The sequence below is a fragment of the Toxorhynchites rutilus genome, chromosome 1 (genome assembly GCF_029784135.1).
Source record: "Toxorhynchites rutilus septentrionalis strain SRP chromosome 1, ASM2978413v1, whole genome shotgun sequence".
Lineage (NCBI taxonomy): Eukaryota > Metazoa > Arthropoda > Insecta > Diptera > Culicidae > Toxorhynchites > Toxorhynchites rutilus.
Window position 1 is genome coordinate 29,393,827 of NC_073744.1, and position 19,629 is coordinate 29,413,455.

Below are 19,629 nucleotides of genomic sequence, written 5' to 3' on the forward strand. Positions count from 1 at the left end.
CCCTCTAATTGGACGTTTTTGTAAACATTTTTCATCCCTTTTTGTTTATTTATTCGTTGCGTGGACGTAGTTATTCTATAACACAAAGATGGTCACAGTTGAGAGCCCTGAGCTTTGAACTCACGATAGATCGCTTACTAAGCGCACGCGCAACCAATGTGGCTACGAAGACCCCCGAAACATCGAGCTCGGGGCCCTAATTATGGCTCCACATTGAAAGTCACCACCAGACGTCGACACTGTATAACTGTCATCGCGAATGTCCAATTACAGGTCAAAATCGTTTCCAATGCGAGTGGTGCCTCGGCATGTCGAATTAAATGTAAATTACTGTACATCAATTTTTGAAGTCTGTGTTGAAAAAGTACAAAGCAAACCAATTTTAATAGAACTATTTTTGCAGCTAAAAGCATATTATATGAAATGTACATTGAAGTACAAGAAAAAATCATTAATTGAAATGTATTTTTGCTACAGAGATTATAAATAAAACATTTCACCCTGACGAAATATTTCTCGAGAAGAAACTTTTCAAGAGCATATTTGCATACCTTTAATGTTACTGTAGGCCTTCGATCTGATATATTTTCATTCATTGTTTCTGATTTTATACCTTTGGTTGTATAATCCAAATTCTTAGATCGGGAGGCGATCTGGCGTAGAGGTAACATCCATACCTCTTACGCCTCGCCACGAGTTCAATTCTCACTCCCGACATTCTTCCAAAAAAAAAAGTAAAAATGACGAACCATCTAAAATGTGTTGAAAGTCACTATAATAGAGAAAAAATAATTTTAGATTCAAATGTCTCTGGATTTTGTACAAAATACTTTGAAGAATCGGTAATGTTGAGAGTTTTTTTCTAATCCGTTGATTCACTTCCATTTATCGTGTACCCACGATGTACCCACAAGTTCTCACAAGCACCCACCCTACTTTAGCAAACAACTCGACACGATTGACATTTTCAGGTTCTGCTGTTTCTTCAAGTTGGATGTTTCGTTAGGAAGTTTAAAAAAAAGGGATTCTCTAGTAATTAATTGAAATGGTAAGGAATCTACAGCTAGATAACAATGCACGTTTGTATGGTCATTTGAGTACGACGAAATGATAACATTTCAAATGACTATAGTTCCAGTGATGACGTCACCGATAAGTGCTTCGTAGATTTGTACCATTATCCATTCATTTATTTTCCTTCCCTCAAAGATGCAATTTATGCTGTTATTTAGCCGACAAGGCAAACTGCGTCTACAGAAATGGTACGTAGCTCACCCGGATAAGGTTAAGAAGAAGATTACACGGGAACTCATCACGACGATTCTTTCGCGGAAGCCCAAAATGTGTTCATTCCTGGAGTGGAAAGACTGCAAAATTGTATACAAAAGGTATAAGACGCAGGAAGCTTTGCGAGGAGGGCCGAATGATGGAATATTCGCTATATGCATTATTTTTGTTTTAGATATGCTAGTTTATACTTCTGCTGTGCAATTGAGCAAAACGATAACGAGTTGTTAACCCTGGAGATCATTCACAGATACGTGGAATTGCTGGATAAGTATTTCGGAAGTGTATGTACATTGTCTTGGCTGTCTGCTTTAGCGTATGAAACATCTTATTTTTGTTACCTAAAGGTGTGTGAGTTGGACATTATCTTCAACTTTGAGAAGGCGTACTTCATACTGGACGAGCTGCTGGTGGGTGGCGAAATCCAGGAAACGTCCAAAAAGAACGTGCTGAAAGCCATCGCTGCTCAGGATGTCCTCCAAGAGGTCAGTACACCCGATGATACTTACGATATTTGACTTTCCTAAATCAAATCAACATTTATAAGCCTTGCCACACTCCTCTCTGATAATGAGATACGCATCAAACACATACATACACTAAATACACTAAACAGCATCATTTCCGTTTCCAAATGCTCGTGTATGCTCGCGTTTGTTTTTATGCTCGTTTACTTCCGCTAGGATCCTACCCGTAGTTTGGCCAAAACAAAAAAGTGTTACTTGTAAAACATAGCTTAACGCCTATCCAAAAACAAAAAAAAAACAAGACGAATGTTTATTTATTTTTTGTTCTGTTATGTTTGAGTTTGTTGAACATTTGCTCTTTTTTATGTTTGTGTTCGTTTTTTTTGTTTTGTAATATTGTCTGAAACCATCAACATTTCATGATATACTTTTCAGTTAGCTTTCGTTTTTCAAGCTGTAATCCTTTTCGTAGAACAGGGTTAAAGATTTAATGATTGATAGTGCTATGAAAGTATTGTTTTTTTAATTATTCAGACAACAAAGAAATAGCATGAATACATATATAGAGGCAACTTATTTTTAGTATTAGACAGTAAGCTATTATATATGAATAAAATGACCGCATTAACAGACACGCCGAGCACCGAGAAATATTTTCGCCCGTCAAAACTAGATTTTTTTTCCTATATACCTCGATTTCACGGTACAGTTTTTGGCCACATCGGTAGTTTCGAATCTTGACTCCTATTGCAGTAGTTTATAGTTATTTCGTAGAAATTTTGCTGCATTCATCTGCATGGTCTTAATAAAAATTAATAATTATGATAGTGAAGGTTTTAATCGGTTTTGCTGAATGTCAGTTAACAACGTTTTCAAATGTCACACTGAAGAGTCTATAAATAATTTACCCATTTGTATGAGCAAGTGATTGATTCTTCGGTGGCGATGATTGTCAAGCTTTACTAAATTAATGCGTGGATTTGGTGCGTCTAATTGGCTTATGGGGATGTAGCGTAACAGAGAAAATAGCTGTGCGAGGAATGTAGAAAGCACCTATCTTGAAAACATGACGTATAATAAGTAGTAGACAAAGATTCTTTTGCTGGTGCAAGATTTTTCCTCGAAGTGGTCACCGAAGTGGAGCTCGTGTTGTGTCACCTAGAATAGCACGCGACTCGCACGGCGTGTCGATGAAGAACGCTCACGCTAGGCAGAATTCCCATGCTTTTCACTCGCGCTTTTGTTGTATAATGGAAATTTACATGTTCTGCATTTGCGGATACGATCATTTGTATCGCTATCGGAATACAAGTCTGATGAGGGAGGCATTTTTCATATAATATCCATCATCTCACGTTCAAACCTTTTGATGAGAATGCATTCACTACGGTAACCCTTACAACACTGCAACTGCTTTGCACACGTTTTAACGCTCAGCTTTCTTTCGTTGTTTGTTTGTTTAGGAAAGCTATATTGTTCGTCTCAGACTCGATAATATCGTTACCACTCGGCGACTAGCCTAGCGAGTGAAGGAATTGACATGGTGTCTTTTCTTCAATACACTCCTGATTGGTGCTATTTCTTTTTACTTTTTCAAAAATTTCCCAATTTTTCAATAAAGCAGCATAGTGTGACCTCTTAATAGAATAGAAAAACTATGTACTAAACAGTCCTCTGAAGGGTTGCAAGGTCGGGCGAACGTTGACCCTATGGACAATTTCCATACAAGCAAGCGGACAAAAATATTTCCATTATTTTTTCAACACTTTTCTCTACTTTTTGTGATTGATACAAGTTGCTCAAGATCATTTGTGACACTATTACGGTCAAATTTTGATATAGGCGTGTATTTTTTTTATATAAAAAGAAGAAATTACACATGGATTTGTTCGGAATTCAAGATCACCGTAACCCCCCCCCCCCCACCTTTTTAGTGAGTGGCGTGTTACAAAACAGCATGGCATATTTCTAATACGCTTTTGACCTACCTCTAACGTGTAAGGAATAGATATGTCAAGTTGGGTGAATATGGGTCAAGGCGTTCCAGAGATGAGCTGGAACACATTTCACATATTTTACATACAAAGGTTTTAAAATAAAAAATAGTTTTTTTAATTGCTTCAATTCTACTCCAAATTGCTTTCTCTATTGGCCGTTAGTGTGTCTAGTTTTAAAATAGGGTGACATGAAAATAACGACATTTGAGTTTTTTTTATTTTCCTTATTATTTTATTTATATGTTTTATTCATTTATTTTCCATCTTTTCCACATAGCGAGAGGTCATTAGAGTATGGGGAAAGGGGAGGGGGTGCAGTCCATGTCGGAAAGAAGACCTGCTTCTCAATCAATGCCTGGTAAATTCAGCTAGTATCTTTATAAAATTCATTCAATCTAAAAAAGACAAGCCCTTGTCGTAAAATGTACAGAAATTGTCATCGACGACAAAGTTTAAACCATATCAAAAAGAAAGTAAAAACACATTAAAAATGGTAAAATCATTTTATTGTCATGTATAATTGTTGACAATAATTTTTAATTTGGAGATTTCATTTGGATTATAGGGACCAATAATTTTCAAAACACTCCAAATCATACAGACGTAGGTCGTTACAGCATAACTCTTCAGAACTTTTCAGTATGTACCTATAACTTGAAAAAAACCCCAATAAAGTTGAAATTATGATTTTTATTCTTAACGTTTACCCGAATGAAGAAGGAAGAATTCCGACAAATCAGGTTACGAGTTTTGTCGAAGCTTCTGATAATAAATAAGATTAATAATGAATGAACAACATGAGAGGGCAACAAAAATGCTCAGTAAAATGAAGACTTTTAATGAGCAAATATGAAAATGATGCGGGAGATTTCGCTGATTTATTTTTAGAAATTAGGGTAGGCACAATTGACATGTCTTGTTTTTTTCCGTATTTTTCTTTGAGGCTAAGAGATCATTTAAAAATGAACATAGGCTTTGGATTGTTTTCGATAATGAAGCGGGTATTTTTAACATAAAAAATATAAAACTTAAATGCTAAAAGAATTATTAAAAAAAAACATACATATCAACGCCACCGTAGCGCAATTTTCACTATGAATTTATGTGATCATAATGAAATTTATTCTGAGGTCAATGTAATGGAGGCGAAGTTCCCATCTAACGAGGATAAGGAACCGACGCGGCTCCAAGCCTCCAAAATGACGTAATCCGAGTCGGCCGCCGATCCTGAAGCGGCGACATCTCGCAAGCAAACCTGTGCTCCATCGATTGCCCGGTTAGTTTGAAACATAGGAGACGATCCCCCAGATAGATCTTTTAGACCAGGGATTCTCAAATTGGTCGATATAAACCTCTTGGGATCGAAATTGGATTCACAGGGGTCGACATAAACGAAAACTTTGGGGGTCGACGAGATTTCAAAATCGAACCCTACTCATTAACACAAGTTCTTATTTGAAAACTTTCAAGATACTTTATAAGTTGTGGCGATGAATTTTTTTTTCAAAAATGACCTTTTTGAGTTTTCGTAAGTAATTTTTTAATAATAATTAATAACACTTGATATTTACTGCGAAGTATTTAAAATGGTAAATATTTTGTATGAATAATTCTTAAACAAATTTGGTTATAGGGGCCGGAGATATCACTTCGTTGTGAAAAAGAGGACTTTTGCCCAAAATTGTTTGAGAATTCCTGCTAAAGACGCTATACGTTTACCTGGTGTATTCATTTGTCCGATTGAATTTAACTTTGAAATTATTCATTCATATTTCAATGCAAAAATTAACAAAGAAGCTGTTCTCTCGGGTGGTGTCCACCTGATTTCAATTTATTACCATTTGTGTAAGCGTTCTATCCAGATAGATGGCATTCGAGTGACCTTATTAGAAAGTGAGCCGCGAGAATGAATTCCAAGAACTTCGTATATTTTTGGAAGCTCTATTTGCTTTTGTAGCGGCGAAGTTAACAGATCAATGATTTACAAAACGTAGATCATGAGGAGCTTAAAGTTGCTGATAACTTCGGTGGTAACGTTATAATCGTCGCTGATGAGCTCGAGGGGATCGGCGAATTTTCTGAATTAGATATCTAATGACTATATACAATAGTGACGGCCGTAAAATTGGACGATGCAGAGAACACTGAGAAAACGGAAAGACAGGGATCCAAAATGAACTTCGGATGGAACTAGGACTGTTTGTAGGTTGTCAGGCTGTATAAATGACGGTAATACAATGAGAAAGTTGTTCAAAAATTCTGAAACGGTATCGCCAAACAGAGGATTCGACCGGGATTTAATTGAGTGGTTCTTCAGTAATTCACACAGAATTGGCATTTGGCTGTGAGATAAATCTCATAAGGTGTAAATCGTATGCATTGAATACGGCGAAAATATCCGAAACCAAGTATCGATGGTTTTACATGCCTGTTTCAGTACATTTTTTTCTGATTCATGGAGTAGACATAATGTCATCGCTGAAATGATCAATGGGATATATTCCGAAAAAAGATTGGAGGCGCGCAATAAAAATATACGACAGGTAACCAATAAGGCTACGAAGACCCCCAAATTGTGAATTAAATCATTGTCATTCCGTTATAGCCAGGGATCATAGCATCAACTTTGCTAAAGACACCATGTTTCTAGAAAGCATTTTTTTTTTATTTTTCCCCGTTACGAATTTTTCCTTACCACTGCGAACACTGGAACAGTGCGATGACAAATTCGAGCAGAACAACAACAGTAACGGACGTAGAGCTGCATCATTTACCTCCAAAAATGCCTGACCAATGGATCCCTGACTACTCCTCTGCATACGGTAAAATTCTCAGCGTAAAGCACGAAATGTAGCGTTCGGAGTTCTTCTCGCAGATAGCAAGTGGAATTCGAATAGACCGTATACGGATAAACCATACCATTTCTTCCTTCGTTCACGTAAGAGGATACAACACACGCCTATACACATCAAACACAAATATGTCGACATTGCGATCAAGAGGTACACTCCCGATTAGGTTGTGCACACAGCCGAACATTTTTACAGATTCAAAACAAATCGTTAATGCTCTATTCCGACGTTGTCGCTGGTTCGGGAAAGGTTAGCGCGAACGAATCTCAGGAACGACCGGATTCATCACTTAAGACCACAACAATCGAGACAAGGCACCGAAGATTTCAACCGATAGCACAAATGCAAAAATCTAAACTGAATCGACGTCTACCAAATTCAAGGCAACGAAAGTACCCGGCGTACCAGCAAATGTGAATGACACCTCAGGTCACTTACAGGCATAAACCAGCAAGTCCTCGGAAAGATTACGGCGCTCAACAAGATACTCGCACCGAACAGCAAGTAAACTCGTAACCGATCATGCCAAAAATAAACAGTAGACCAACTGCAACTGTCAATCTGAACGATATTGGCAATGTAAACAAAACAAACTCTCTCAAGTCGCTTATATATACACCTAGAAATATATTGCATGCAGGAAGTGATCAATTGAGAAATCTGCATTCCCGGCTATCATATAAAATTCAATATCAGCGAAACTTGTCATGGTACGGCAATTGCTAGACGAAATGGAAATAAAATAAGCAGTGTGTATTTGGAGAATCTGGATGAAAATAACCTTGACCCTGTCTGCCTTACCAATCTTCCTAAAATTCCGCTTCATAATTGCCTGATATTTTCCTTTTGAGCGGAATTGGAGACGATTGGGTGGACCTCCGTGATTGATTCATTGTAGGTTTGTCAGATTTTCTGAAATGATTCGGCATCTTTTGAGTGACAAAATAACACTCCAACTCTCGACGGATCTTCACCAAGGACGTCCTCACACTTCCGCTGACCCCGTACATATTCCTCAGGTCCACGTACGAAGGAGCTATGGGTCTTGTAATGGTCGTGGAGTTGGTGGAAAGGCCCTCTGTTGGAGCTGTGTGGCGCTGAGCAGTGTCCAGCTCTTAGTCTGAACAGTACTCGTTGTTCCCTCATTACCTTGACATCTTCGAACCTGATGATGGAACTTTTTATTTTCACATAATTTGACTTCTCTCTGCACCGTTATGCGCCCGTAGCCGAGTGGTTAGCGTCTCACATTATCGGGTTCGATTCCCATTCTGGCCGGGGGATTTTTCGTCAAAGAATTTCCTTCGACTTGCACTGTGGTCTCGCGTATTCAAGGGCTTGCCCCTCGGAATACATTCAAGGCGTGTTATTTGGCATAAGAAATCTCAACTAAGTATTAATAAATGACGCTAGGTAATTCATACGTTGAGACGGCAAAAGTTCCACAAGGAACGTTAATGCCATTCAAGAATTCAAGACTTCTCTCTGCGTGTCACCTGTCGTCCCAAAAACTGCGAAAGGAGTTGCTGATCCACAATTTTACAACGTGTAAAAAATTGCCCTGTGTGGCCAATTCCACAGAAATCCACATGAGGACAGTGTCAGACAATAGGTACCGCTAACCGCTTATACCCACTTCCCCAAAACTAACACCCGCTGATTCCTTTGAGCTTTCCACGTACGTAGAAACGGTCAACACTTCCCAATTCAGTTGGCGATAGTAAGTTCCACTCAGTTCTTTGATAGGCAACCATGTTATAGATGCCAACATCTCGAGCACCAAAACAGCTGATAGGTCTTGAACTCCACTGACAGCTGTAGGCATCATCCGGGTATATGGGAGGAGTTGTGGAAAATGTTTAATCCTTGGGGGGATATCTATATATATATTTTTCTCGTTGCCCTGTGAGAATCAATTGCACTTAACTATGATCTACAACCTACAGGATATCTATCGGACGGCTAGCCAAGTGGAATTATCCTGCTGATTATCCACACAGTTCAGTACCCAGCTTTTTCTATATGCTATGCACCGCTATTTTGTGTTTGTTATCGCTTCTATATTAGCCTTTAGCATTCAAAAAAATTTCCAGTTCGATAACTCTCAACTTCTTCGTAATTAGCATAGAGTATCAATCGTTTTTCTTTCTTTCTACTTTTTTCTCTTCTCTTCTTACATGTCACTACACCCAACATCTAACCAACGACATTCCCCGTATTCGGCGACGGCTTCTCCCATCGAAAAAAAATACTCGTCCCTATCCTCATCAATTGACAACTTTCCATACTATGACCCATTACCCCACCACCGTAGGATCTGAACGAAAATCTCAACAGATGATCGCGCGGAATAGTTTAGTTCAATCCCTCCGTTCCTTTTGATTATAAATCTGAATAATACTCTCTGAACCAGTGGCACTCATTTACAACCAATGTTTGTTTTGTTCTTTTTTCTGTGCTTTTTTCTTTCCAAACATTCTCCAAAATTTCTACTTTCCACCCACCACCATCACCACCACAACTACCACCACCAAAGCAGAAGGAGCTGGATTCCTAAGTTTCATTTTCTGGCGGAAATGGTTCAGTAAAACGCATGTCGCAAGTCCGAATGTTCATTTCTTTTTTTTTCTTGGCAAATCAAATAATAGTAACATATTAATAAAGGAAAAATCATGCTGTACATATACTGCCTGTATAATCACGAGAGAGATGTTAGGATTGCTTGCGGTTTGTGGAACGCCGCCTGCGGGAGAAGGTAAATTGATTGGGGGATAGGCTTGTTTGATGTTTCCTCGCTCATCCTCCTGGTGCTGCGGTGTCGAAAAAAGGAGTCTGTAAACCAACTCGACTCACAATGTGGATCAATACACGAACATTGTTGCACTTTATATTTCAGGTTTTAGATGATGATGATTATTTTTGGATTTACTAACATTGAGAGAGAGAAATTTGGCTTGGAATTCGCGGAGAGAATTGATTTTGTTCGCGCAAAGTGTATTGAAGAGTGGAAAGCGTGGGATAAAATCCGTTTACACAGCCGTTTCTTGCCTACACTAGGTGTTAAGTTTTGCTTAGTTTTGCAAGTTTAGGTTAGTTTGAGCTTTTGTGTTTTCACTGCTTCTCATGCAGCAAAGTGTAATACCGGTATATAGAATTTAAGAGTGAAGAGTTAGCAACGTATTTTCTAACCATTTGTCAAAATCACAACGGGCGTTATCTTCTACTACTAGCCTAGCACTCGGGTAGAAAACGATCGTTTTGTAGGTTTTCTAACGATTGAAGAAGAAATATATATGTTTCTGTGTCTGAAAGTATGATAGCTTACTTAGTTTCAACCTAGAAGTTGTATAGTAAACTTCATCATTGTGATCAGGAAATATGTTATAATAGTTATCAACATATACTGAGGCAGACTATTATACTGTATTAGCGAGAAAACATGATCGAGTCACCTAGTAACGATTGAACACAAATCACAAAACAAATTATATAAAGTATTACATAGTTATACACAACAAGTTACTTCCGATCAATAAATTTCCTTCCCTCAAATGTTACCCTTTTAATATACTGCTCTCCTCTAGCCGTTTATACTTTTTCGTGCAAGTGTTGCTATGTCCCGTATCAGTCTGTGTTTGTTCTGTCAATGCTTTCCGATTTCTTTATACTAAAAAAAAACAAGATTACAGAATTAAACAGATAGCAGACACATGTACACAGATGTCAATTCTGACCGATATGTTAACAAGAAAAGGAACAAAAAAAAAAGCAAACGTTTTCCCACTAAAACACCGATACCATCACTCATTGCGTGCACCACTTACAAACACTCACAGCATGTAAATATATACATTTTAGGCTAATTTTGATGCCGGGATGAAGGCAGCACCCTTGAAAGTATCCACAATTGATGACATCGATGCGCTGGCTTTCTATTGAGTTTAATTTTTTTTTGACAGAAGAAAGTGGAACACATTACATATTTGAATAAACATTGAGTTGTTTGTTCTTATTAGTATGAAATGAAAACAATTGAAATGTTAGGAAAATGTTCGAAATGCGGTGAGAATCAAGAAGATCTTATCTAAGAATTGTTTACAATTTAATATACAAACCTGTTTTTGTGCGGGGGATAGGGGGAAAATCGTACTAAACTTAACTAGTAGCTTTAAAAAATAGTGTTCGTTACACAATTTGAAAAAAAAAACTTTTTCTATGCGGTAGATAGGGAAAAAAGATTCCTTAAGAAAATTACCCAATTCCTGATGGCTCCATTCGTGATCAACATTCGATTTCTTTTTTTTCACTTTAATAAGCGGCCTTATCACTTGCGCAGATCATAAAATCAACTCTTTGCTCATTTCCATGAGCTCCTATTGAAATCATAGAACAAAAAAAAAAAAACATGAGAATGGAAATTAGTTGACACAATCCCTATGTAGAGCGATGAAATACATATTAAAGATAGAAAAACGAAGTAAATTACCGATGACTTCATTTTTTTCAAATACCGCACAAAAAAACTCGCACAAGATTTTTCATACATTTTTGTTGTGCGATCGCACAAAAAAAATCGCATAAAAAAAGCCGCACGAAAACAGGTTTTACTGTACACGATATATTTCAGTGTCCCCATGATAGTAAGCTAGCAAGAGGTAGACTAAGATTTTGTTCGACGAAGCCCGGAGAAGACGCGATCAAAGCAATCATTACGCTACAATTAAGATTGGCATCTGCTGAAATCTGTATATGATGGACCTAAATCTAAAGAGCGGAACTCGAACCATCGTCGAGAAAATGAAGCCTGGTGAGGTGCATCCAGTCTATGAAATTACCCAACTTGTAAATCGAGTAGTGATGTTCGAAGAAACGCACAACCGGTCCTATGCATTGTCACAACTGTCAAGAATATAGACATACCAAAGGGTACTGTAACCTTCCAACAGTCTGCGTAGTTGGCAGCGGAATACACGAAACAAAAATGCCCTGTTCCAAGAACAGTGAGAGAGAAGTAAAAAAATAAAGTAACTGCGGTGGCAACCATACTACCAACCATAGAGCATGCCCGGTCTTCACTACTCCAAAGAAAAAACATCGATGATCGCGACAAAAAGCGTTAACCAGCAGGCTTACAATCCATCAGCGAACTCCTTCTACGAACCTCCTGGACTCACGTCTTCATCTTGCACTGCGTATAGGGCTGCTTTACTTTCCCACCCATCAACACCAATAATTCCTCGGAGAACATCCTAGGACACGTGGAACGAAGATGACGGTACGAGTGGTTCGATGATGAGTGTCAGCGAGTGGTTGACGAGGAAAACACTGCGCGGGAGCAAGCTACCCGTCAGAACGTGGAGCGATACAGACAAAAGCGAAGACAGCAAACTCTTCAGCTCAAACTCGAATAGCTGCACCAATCTCATGCGACGTGAAAGTTCTACCGGAAACTCAATGCACCCCGAAAAGGCTTCGTGCCACGAGCAGAAATGTATAGGAATAAAGATAGGAGTATCCTGACGAACGAACGTGAACTGACCGAAAGGTGAGACAGTACTTTCATTAACACTTGAATGATGTACAGCCAGAGGACCAAGAGAACGATGGAAGCGATTACGTTGGTGCAGTTAATAATGAAGATGTACCACCCCCAACGATAGGTGAAGTTAAGGATGCCATCAAACGGTATAAGAACAACAAATCAACTGTAATTATGACATCAGAACAGAACTTATCAAGGCTCAAAAAAATGATTGATTGTCTGCATCGACTAATTGTCAGAATTTGGGAAACAGAACAGCTACCGGAGGAATGGAAGGATGGGGTTATTTTCCCTATGTTCAAGAAAGGCGACAAACTAGGCTGAAAACTTCCGTGCAATCGGCGTCCTAAATACCACCTACCAAGTACTTTGCCAAATCATATTCCGTCGTCTATCACCACTGACAAATATATTCGTGGGAAGTTATCAGGCCGGCTTCATCGAAGGTCGGTCTACTACTGACGAGATCATGACTTTGCGGCAGATCCTCCAGAATTGCCGTGAGTACAGAGTCTCAACGCACCATCTATTCATCTACTCCAAAGCCGCATATGAATCAATAACACGAAATGAGCTATGGAGAATCATGGACGAAAACGGCTTCCTCGGGAAGCTGACAAGACTGATAAAGCCTACGATAGATAGAATACAGTGCTGTTTGCGAATATCGGGTGGATTACCTGACTCATTCGAGACCCGCAGGGGGCTTCGACAAGGTGATGGTCTCTCTTGCCTGCTGTTCAACATTACGCTAGAGGGTGTTAAAAGACTAGCGGCGTTCAACTTGCGTGGTGAGGTCTTCAATAGACCCAGTAAATTTATCTTCCTCGCTGATGACGTAGATTTTGTCGGCAGAATACTTGAGACGGTAGCTGAACATTACACCAGACTTAAGTACGAAGCAGAGAGATTTGGACTGAGAACCAATGCGCCTAAAAGCATATACACGATGGTTTCCGGATCCGAGTACGACAGGATCCGATTAGGTGGTAGTGTAGTGATCGACGGCGATGAGTTATACCTTGGCTCAATGGTAACGTGTGACGACAATATCAGCCGCGAGATCCGGAGACGAATTAGCAATGGGAGTCGTACTTACTATAGCCTCCATAAGCACTTGAGTTCAAACAGGTTTAGCGAGATGTTTTCTGTACAAAACGCTCATAAGACCGGTTTAATACCGGATAAGACTCTATGGGCACGCAACATGGACAATACTAGAATAGGCCCGGTGAGCATTTGGAGTCTTCGAACGATGGGTGTTAAGAACCATCTTCGGCGGTGTACATGAGAACGGCGTATGGGGCGATGAATGAACCACGAGCTCACGCAACTCACCGGCGAACCCAGTATTCAGAAAGTGAAAGCCGAGAGGATACGTTGGACAGGACATGTTGCGAGAATGTCGGACAACTATCCTGCAAAAATAGCGTTCGACGGGAATCCGGCTGGTACGAGGCTAGGAGCGCAGCGAGCAAGGTGGTTAGATCATGTGCAACAGGACATGGTGAGCACAGGGTGCCCACGCAATCGGAGGAACATAACCACGAACTGAGTTGATTGGAGAAGAATTGTAAATCAGGCCATGTTGCAAAGACGTTAAGGCAAAATAAATAAAATAAATCGGTTCAATTATGCAGCTCATGACATCGATGCAAACTATGAAGCAAGAAATTTCGCGCAGCCAGCAACTTCTCATCCAAAAACTGCAATGTTCGAAATATTTTTTTTTGAAAATTTGCTATTGAATGAAAATAAATTATTCCTAAACCAAAACTAAAATACATTGACGTATTTCTCATCAACGAAACTCGTCTGACGGATCACGGATCACAACTTCAAAGTAACAGGATATTCTATGATACAAATCAACCACATGGGTCAACGAGTGGGTGCGGTCCTCATCAAATAAGAAATTCCACACTATCAATGGCACCGTCAAAGTATTCTTAATATCCAAGCAGTGGCTGTGTTCATCGCTACTTCGCTGTTACAATGATAGTAAACGAATTCAATCGAAGTTTCTTTTGGATTCATCATTTGATCACTCACCAATGTTCCAATATTCTGATGCTTCAGAGAAAAAGAATTAAAGCAGACATGATCCAATCTTAACAACTTTCCAACACTATCTCTGGACATATATCTCTTCTGAAACTCTCCATCGACCTCTGGAAAACAAATACATACGATGACCCGCATAGCATATGTCTCACAAGCATGGATAATATAGACCTTTATTATGATTCCCAAGCCAGTGAAAGACGTTCAGAAAGTGAACTTCCTGCGTCTGGTAGTATGCAGGACAGCTTTCACAATTATTGAAAAAAAAAATCCAACCAACATCGGTCTCGGACATCATTTCCATCTACCATGAGTGGTTGTTCCGCCACGTATTCCAAGCATGCTCTAATATGAAAATTCTGGGATATGATTTGGCGAAAAGGTTCACTGAGGTGCACAGTACAGTACAGTTCTGGTTATACCATGCTAGCAAAAATCCGAACAGAACGCTGAAACAGAGCTTGGTTGCTGAAAACTGTGCAAGGAAACTCTACGTTGATGTCCTGACCAATTACAACGGATGTATTTTGTTAGACGATGAAATATATTTCAAAATGGGCTTTGATTAAATCCCGGGTCAAAAATGTTACCTTCCTGATTGTAAGAGAGATTCTCCGAATAATATCAATTTTGTTTTCGGAATTTGATTATTAGGCAAGGCAGTTGAGTTGTAGAAAGAAAACAAAGTTTTTCATCACTGGTGCAACTATGAATGGACAACTTTACAAAGAGAAGTGTTTTCAGAAGATTTGCCGTTCATTCGATCACACGAAGATCACGTGAAGTTCTGGGTCGACTCAGCCAGCTGCCATTACTGTTGAGATGTCGTAGGATGCTATAAGCAGAATGATATTGATTTCATTGAAGAAAGTATTAATCCACCAAATTGTCCAGATTTTCGTCCTATCGAAAAATATCGGGAATTAATTGTCAAATGTGAATTGTAAAAGTGTGACAAAAAATTAGCATACCATCTGAAAAGGTGGTGGAAAAAAAGGTAGATAGGCTTGAAAATGTCACTTTGCAGAAAATTATTCAATGAAAAGTTCGAAAGTTTATCAGCAAAGCAGAGTATTTTTTCCTTATGCTTCATAAAAATTCTACAAAAGGATATTTTCACTGATTTTGTACTATATTTCCTCATGGTGCGGCCTAATTCTAAATAAAACAGCCAATCAATTGTCGATACTTTCTCAATCTCCAAAGAAGCATTCCGTACGTTTTCTTTTTGTATATATATTTAGCATCTAGATCAGGGGTTTTCAAATTGTGTTCCGTGAAATTACAGCAAATGCCCCCAACATTCTTTAATTTAATTTCACTGGGCATATATTGATTTACCTTGTTTACTCTGGGTCGGGTGTAAATGCGACACGCAACCGAAATAGAGTTGTTCCCAGTTGGGTAAGTCAAGCAAATAGGATTTGTTTTATTGATTGATTTTATTGATTCGGTCAAATATGTTTGCTATAAAAAGTGATTTGCCATAAAAAAATCTGAAAAACCCCTGATCTGGATCATACTCTTCTCGACAAATTTGTAAAAAGAACCGCTTACTTTTGGTGGTGATCATATGGAGACACAACTGGTCAGCATTCGGCTCATTCGGTGCACTTGGACATCGGCCTTGGACCTCATGTAAATATTACCAACATCCGTGCGCAAAAAAAGATTCGTTTGATCACACATTGATTTTTGTTATTATACACGCAGGAAGAGACTGTAGATGGCGCATTACGAGAGATCGGACTGCTTTGATGGTGGCGCACCGCAGGCGATTTTTTTTTACTTCAAGGCAGCGATGTACAGCTTAAGTTTAGTTTTAACTTTCACCCATTAGTTGAAGTTTTACATTTTGCACCGTTATCAACGTGTAATTCTGATCGTACAGTTATTCAATTTCAACACAATTACTGTGTTTACTGGAACTAGGCGTTATGTTTTACTTACAATTATATTTGTGTAACTTGAAACCATAAATACAAATATCAAGAAACCATTAAAAATTGATTATTAGAGAAAAATCTATTGTAGCACACATTTGTTTGGATTTCGTGGTACTTAGGTTAACACAACCGTAGTAGTTTTTTAGAATGGAGCATTTTAGTGTGGTTTTTCATTTAATATGCACCATCTCGGAGACTGGTAGTAACTTTTTGAATGGATTTTTGTGGAGAGGTGAGTTTTGGAATGTACGTAAAAATTTGAAATACGTCTAATCAGCAGGTATATTTTCTGTTTCGATAAAAATACACAATTATGCATCTATTTATCCTTATGTTTCGGGTCTTAACAGCTAAGCATATTCGCCTACTAATTCTACTGGTAGATATGGTAATCCGTATTTAGTTCTCTGGAAGTGTTTGTGAGGTGCATTCCGCCAAGTCTGACAAAAACATGTTGCTGTCCATAACCTACGTCTCCTCGCAGTAATGATCCGAAATACTTATTGTAGCCAGTAACGTAGTCACGTAAAGTTCACTCAAATCACTTCCCCCTCATTGGATATTCGGAAGCGCGTGTGTCTACTTGGTGACCGTTATAGGTATCGTGATAATGAAATTATGGATGTGTCCGATACTTTTGTCTTATTTTGAGCTCCAATTTACAACCGTGTTACCCTTTCTAACCCCAGTAAACGCCGATATTGCCTTGATGATTTAGTACTATTGATTAATCGCAACCACAAACAAGGTATGTAGAACGAAAATTATATCTTTTGTCATGTTCGGTGTATTTCTTAGTCATAAATCCTGAGATAATGTTTTTTTGTTGTTTTTTTTCGATACTAACAGAATGTTTCAATTGAGAGTTTCGTTTTTTATAGTTTTAATATCCTTGTTTTTGGTTTCCCAACAAAACTAATAAATGCATGTGATGTGATGAAATGTTTGCACAAGTTTTAGACTAGAGTTAATCGTCGATTGCGTGGAATGTTACCTTGCTTCGCTCGTGAACAACTGATAACGCTCCCACTAACAGACCGTTCGTTTCTTACACTTTAGTATATTAGAAAAAAAATTGTTCAAACATTTCTATTACCGTGTATTCTCTTTCAATTCTACACCATAATCTTGCATCGCTCCTGCAACGAAGATTCAAATTTAAAATCATGCATTGAATTTACGTCATTATAGGATGAGACACCGCAAGGATTTTTCGAGGATCACGGCCTTGGGTAGACCGAACCATTATTCCATCAAACGCAGACCAGTTGAATAAAGAAAGCATGCATAAACACATAGCCACATCCCCAGTTCAGTCACAGAAGAAAACAGTAGGGAAAAAGGAAGTTCGAATTGTCGTTGTGTCACATTAAGCTTATTCGAGATTCCATTGTACGATTGATTCATTCCTGGCTGTAATATGGATTTCATACGGCATATTTTTGCAATTTATATTTAACAACGTATCATACAAACATATAACCAATGCGCTAACAACACACACACACAAACTCGCAAACGTAAGGAAGCGGTACGTAGGGACCTTTCTGAGGAACACTGTTGGTAATAGGATAACATATCAGCATCATTGTCCACTTATTTGAGGTACTTATATGAGACTGGTTCGCGATTAATTGTTTAGGGTATACATTCGAAGCTTTATGCCATTGAGTTACTTCTCATTACCTAAGTTTTCTCGTGAGTCTCATAATGTTGCTAAAGGAATGGAGGTTGAATACGTGATTTAGTGGTCATGTGAAACATTAAATATGTAAAACTATCTGAATAATTTTAGAAATGTGATAAATGGTACTTTAGCAGCGGTGAATAAGGAAATCGTGAAAATGCAACATTCATCTGCTTAATTTTCATATATTTTGGGTTAGTCTACTTTCGTAGAATTTGAAAGAACTTCCAGAATCAGATCGTATACACCAGCCTTTAGATGCTAAGCCAATTGTGTAAAACTTGTTGGGATTTTTGGACAATATGAAAAAGCGAGCGTTTTTTGCTTTGCGTTGAAGAATTGGAGATCAAATTGGAAGCTTCGGATCAGGAATAACTGGGAGAGAACTAAGCCGTTTCCCACCGATCTCGTCTTAAGCGATAACGACTTAATCGAGTTATCAATGAAATACTAACGGATTCCTTTTCCCGAGTTTCTGAACTTCAGTTTATGTTTGGGCCTGTTCCGATTGTTCTGACATGAAGAACAGACGCTGTTCGTCCATAACATGAATAGCAGATGCACTCTTGAATCTCCAGTGAACGGGCGACCGAAGCGAAGCGAAACTTTGCGAAAGGAAAACTCACAGTAAAAATTCATCTAAAGTTATTTCATTATAATGAGGGATGAGTTTAATTTAAACTCACACCAAAGAACAATTAGTTTGATTTTTCCCCTTACGACAACTGACGTCTTCCAATTCACGCCTCATCAGCGGTGGTCGCTAAATTAATGGAAATAGGGAAATAGGCTTTCTCGTTTCATATCCACTCTATTCTCCAGATTTGGCTCCCTCGAACTACTGTTTGTTTCGCAATTTGAAAAAAAAGATCGACGGGAAAATTTTCAGACTTGGACAAATTCTATTTCTCGGAAGGGATCAACAACTAGAGCAACGTTGTACGAAGTGTATAAGCCTATAAATGGACATATAATCATTTTTGCACGGACTCTTCAAACGACCCTCGTATACTTGCGATCTTCGATAGCTTCTTTTTCTTCAAATGTTCGCTGATTCTGTCACGTTCTAATTCTGTGTAAAATTCAAGACCATGGAGTCGACTTTGATAATGGTTCCATCATCCGTCATCATACGGCCATGTTTTTCATATATCTAATTTTTTGATAGGTCTCCTGCTTATTATGACTTGTAACCTTTTGATTTCTTCACATTTTGGCATTACAAAAATTGACTAATTTCGAATGGCGGTGGAAAAAAAACTACGAAAGATAATTCAATGGGACGCAAATTTTCTCTGAATTCTACGTTTATTATCTACGTACAAACATACGGAGCCTCACGAACGAGACAAGAGGAGACGACCCAAATTTTACCTGGACACGGACCAAGGCGAAAGCTGCGGATCGCCCAGGATGGATGCTTCTAGTGAAGGAACTATGCTTCCATCGTGGAGCGAATCAAAAATAAGTAAGTAAATTCGTGGTATGTTTCAATTGGTTTCCGAAAAAAAAATCGTCGGTTTATTTCTAGTAGGCGAGCGTGACATAAAGCCTTTTTCTCTACGGTTGGTTCTGTTCTGTCGTAATCACGCAATGTGATGTCAGCCAATCAGTTTATATGTGTTTGTTAATAGTTTACATGGTTTCGGGACTAATGCTTTTTCCCACATCTTACGAATATTTTCTAAGATTTTTTCAAAGAAGGCCGGCTAATTGGCTTTCATATGTCGATCATCTGAATCGGTCCAGTAGTTCAAAAGTTTTGAATTTTTGAAAATAGTCAGTTT

At 38.6% G+C, this 19,629-nt stretch overlaps 1 protein-coding gene across 9 annotated transcripts; it reads left to right on the forward strand.

The window, feature by feature from the left end:
• The first annotated feature begins 908 nt into the window (after nucleotides 1-908).
• LOC129765555 (AP-1 complex subunit sigma-2) lies at nucleotides 909-18,026 on the forward strand. 9 transcript variants are annotated; one of them, XR_008741448.1, is made up of 6 exons: nucleotides 909-1,048; nucleotides 1,210-1,388; nucleotides 1,463-1,571; nucleotides 1,635-1,772; nucleotides 16,845-16,903; nucleotides 17,347-18,026. XR_008741448.1 is itself a non-coding variant. In XM_055765969.1 (6 exons), exons 1-6 carry the CDS (start codon nucleotides 1,046-1,048, stop codon nucleotides 15,933-15,935), a joined length of 501 nt encoding a protein of 166 aa, XP_055621944.1. In that variant the 5' UTR covers nucleotides 909-1,045; the 3' UTR covers nucleotides 15,936-16,215. The 9 variants fall into 9 exon arrangements, 8 of the variants coding, with proteins under 8 accessions (XP_055621944.1, XP_055621949.1, XP_055621954.1 ...); XM_055765969.1 differs by lacking the exons at nucleotides 16,845-16,903; nucleotides 17,347-18,026 and adding exons at nucleotides 15,789-15,847; nucleotides 15,923-16,215; XM_055765974.1 differs by lacking the exon at nucleotides 16,845-16,903.
• The last annotated feature ends 1,603 nt before the right edge of the window (nucleotides 18,027-19,629 follow it).

What these genes read in the sequence shown, in the direction of transcription:
- LOC129765555 (XM_055765962.1), top strand. An exon ending in TGGATAAGTATTTCGGAAGT is followed by an intron (nt 1,572 to 1,634) that starts GTATGTACATTG and finishes TGTTACCTAAAG; the next exon opens with GTGTGTGAGTTGGACATTAT. An exon ending in CTCAGGATGTCCTCCAAGAG is followed by an intron (nt 1,773 to 10,461) that starts GTCAGTACACCC and finishes TATACATTTTAG; the next exon opens with GCTAATTTTGATGCCGGGAT.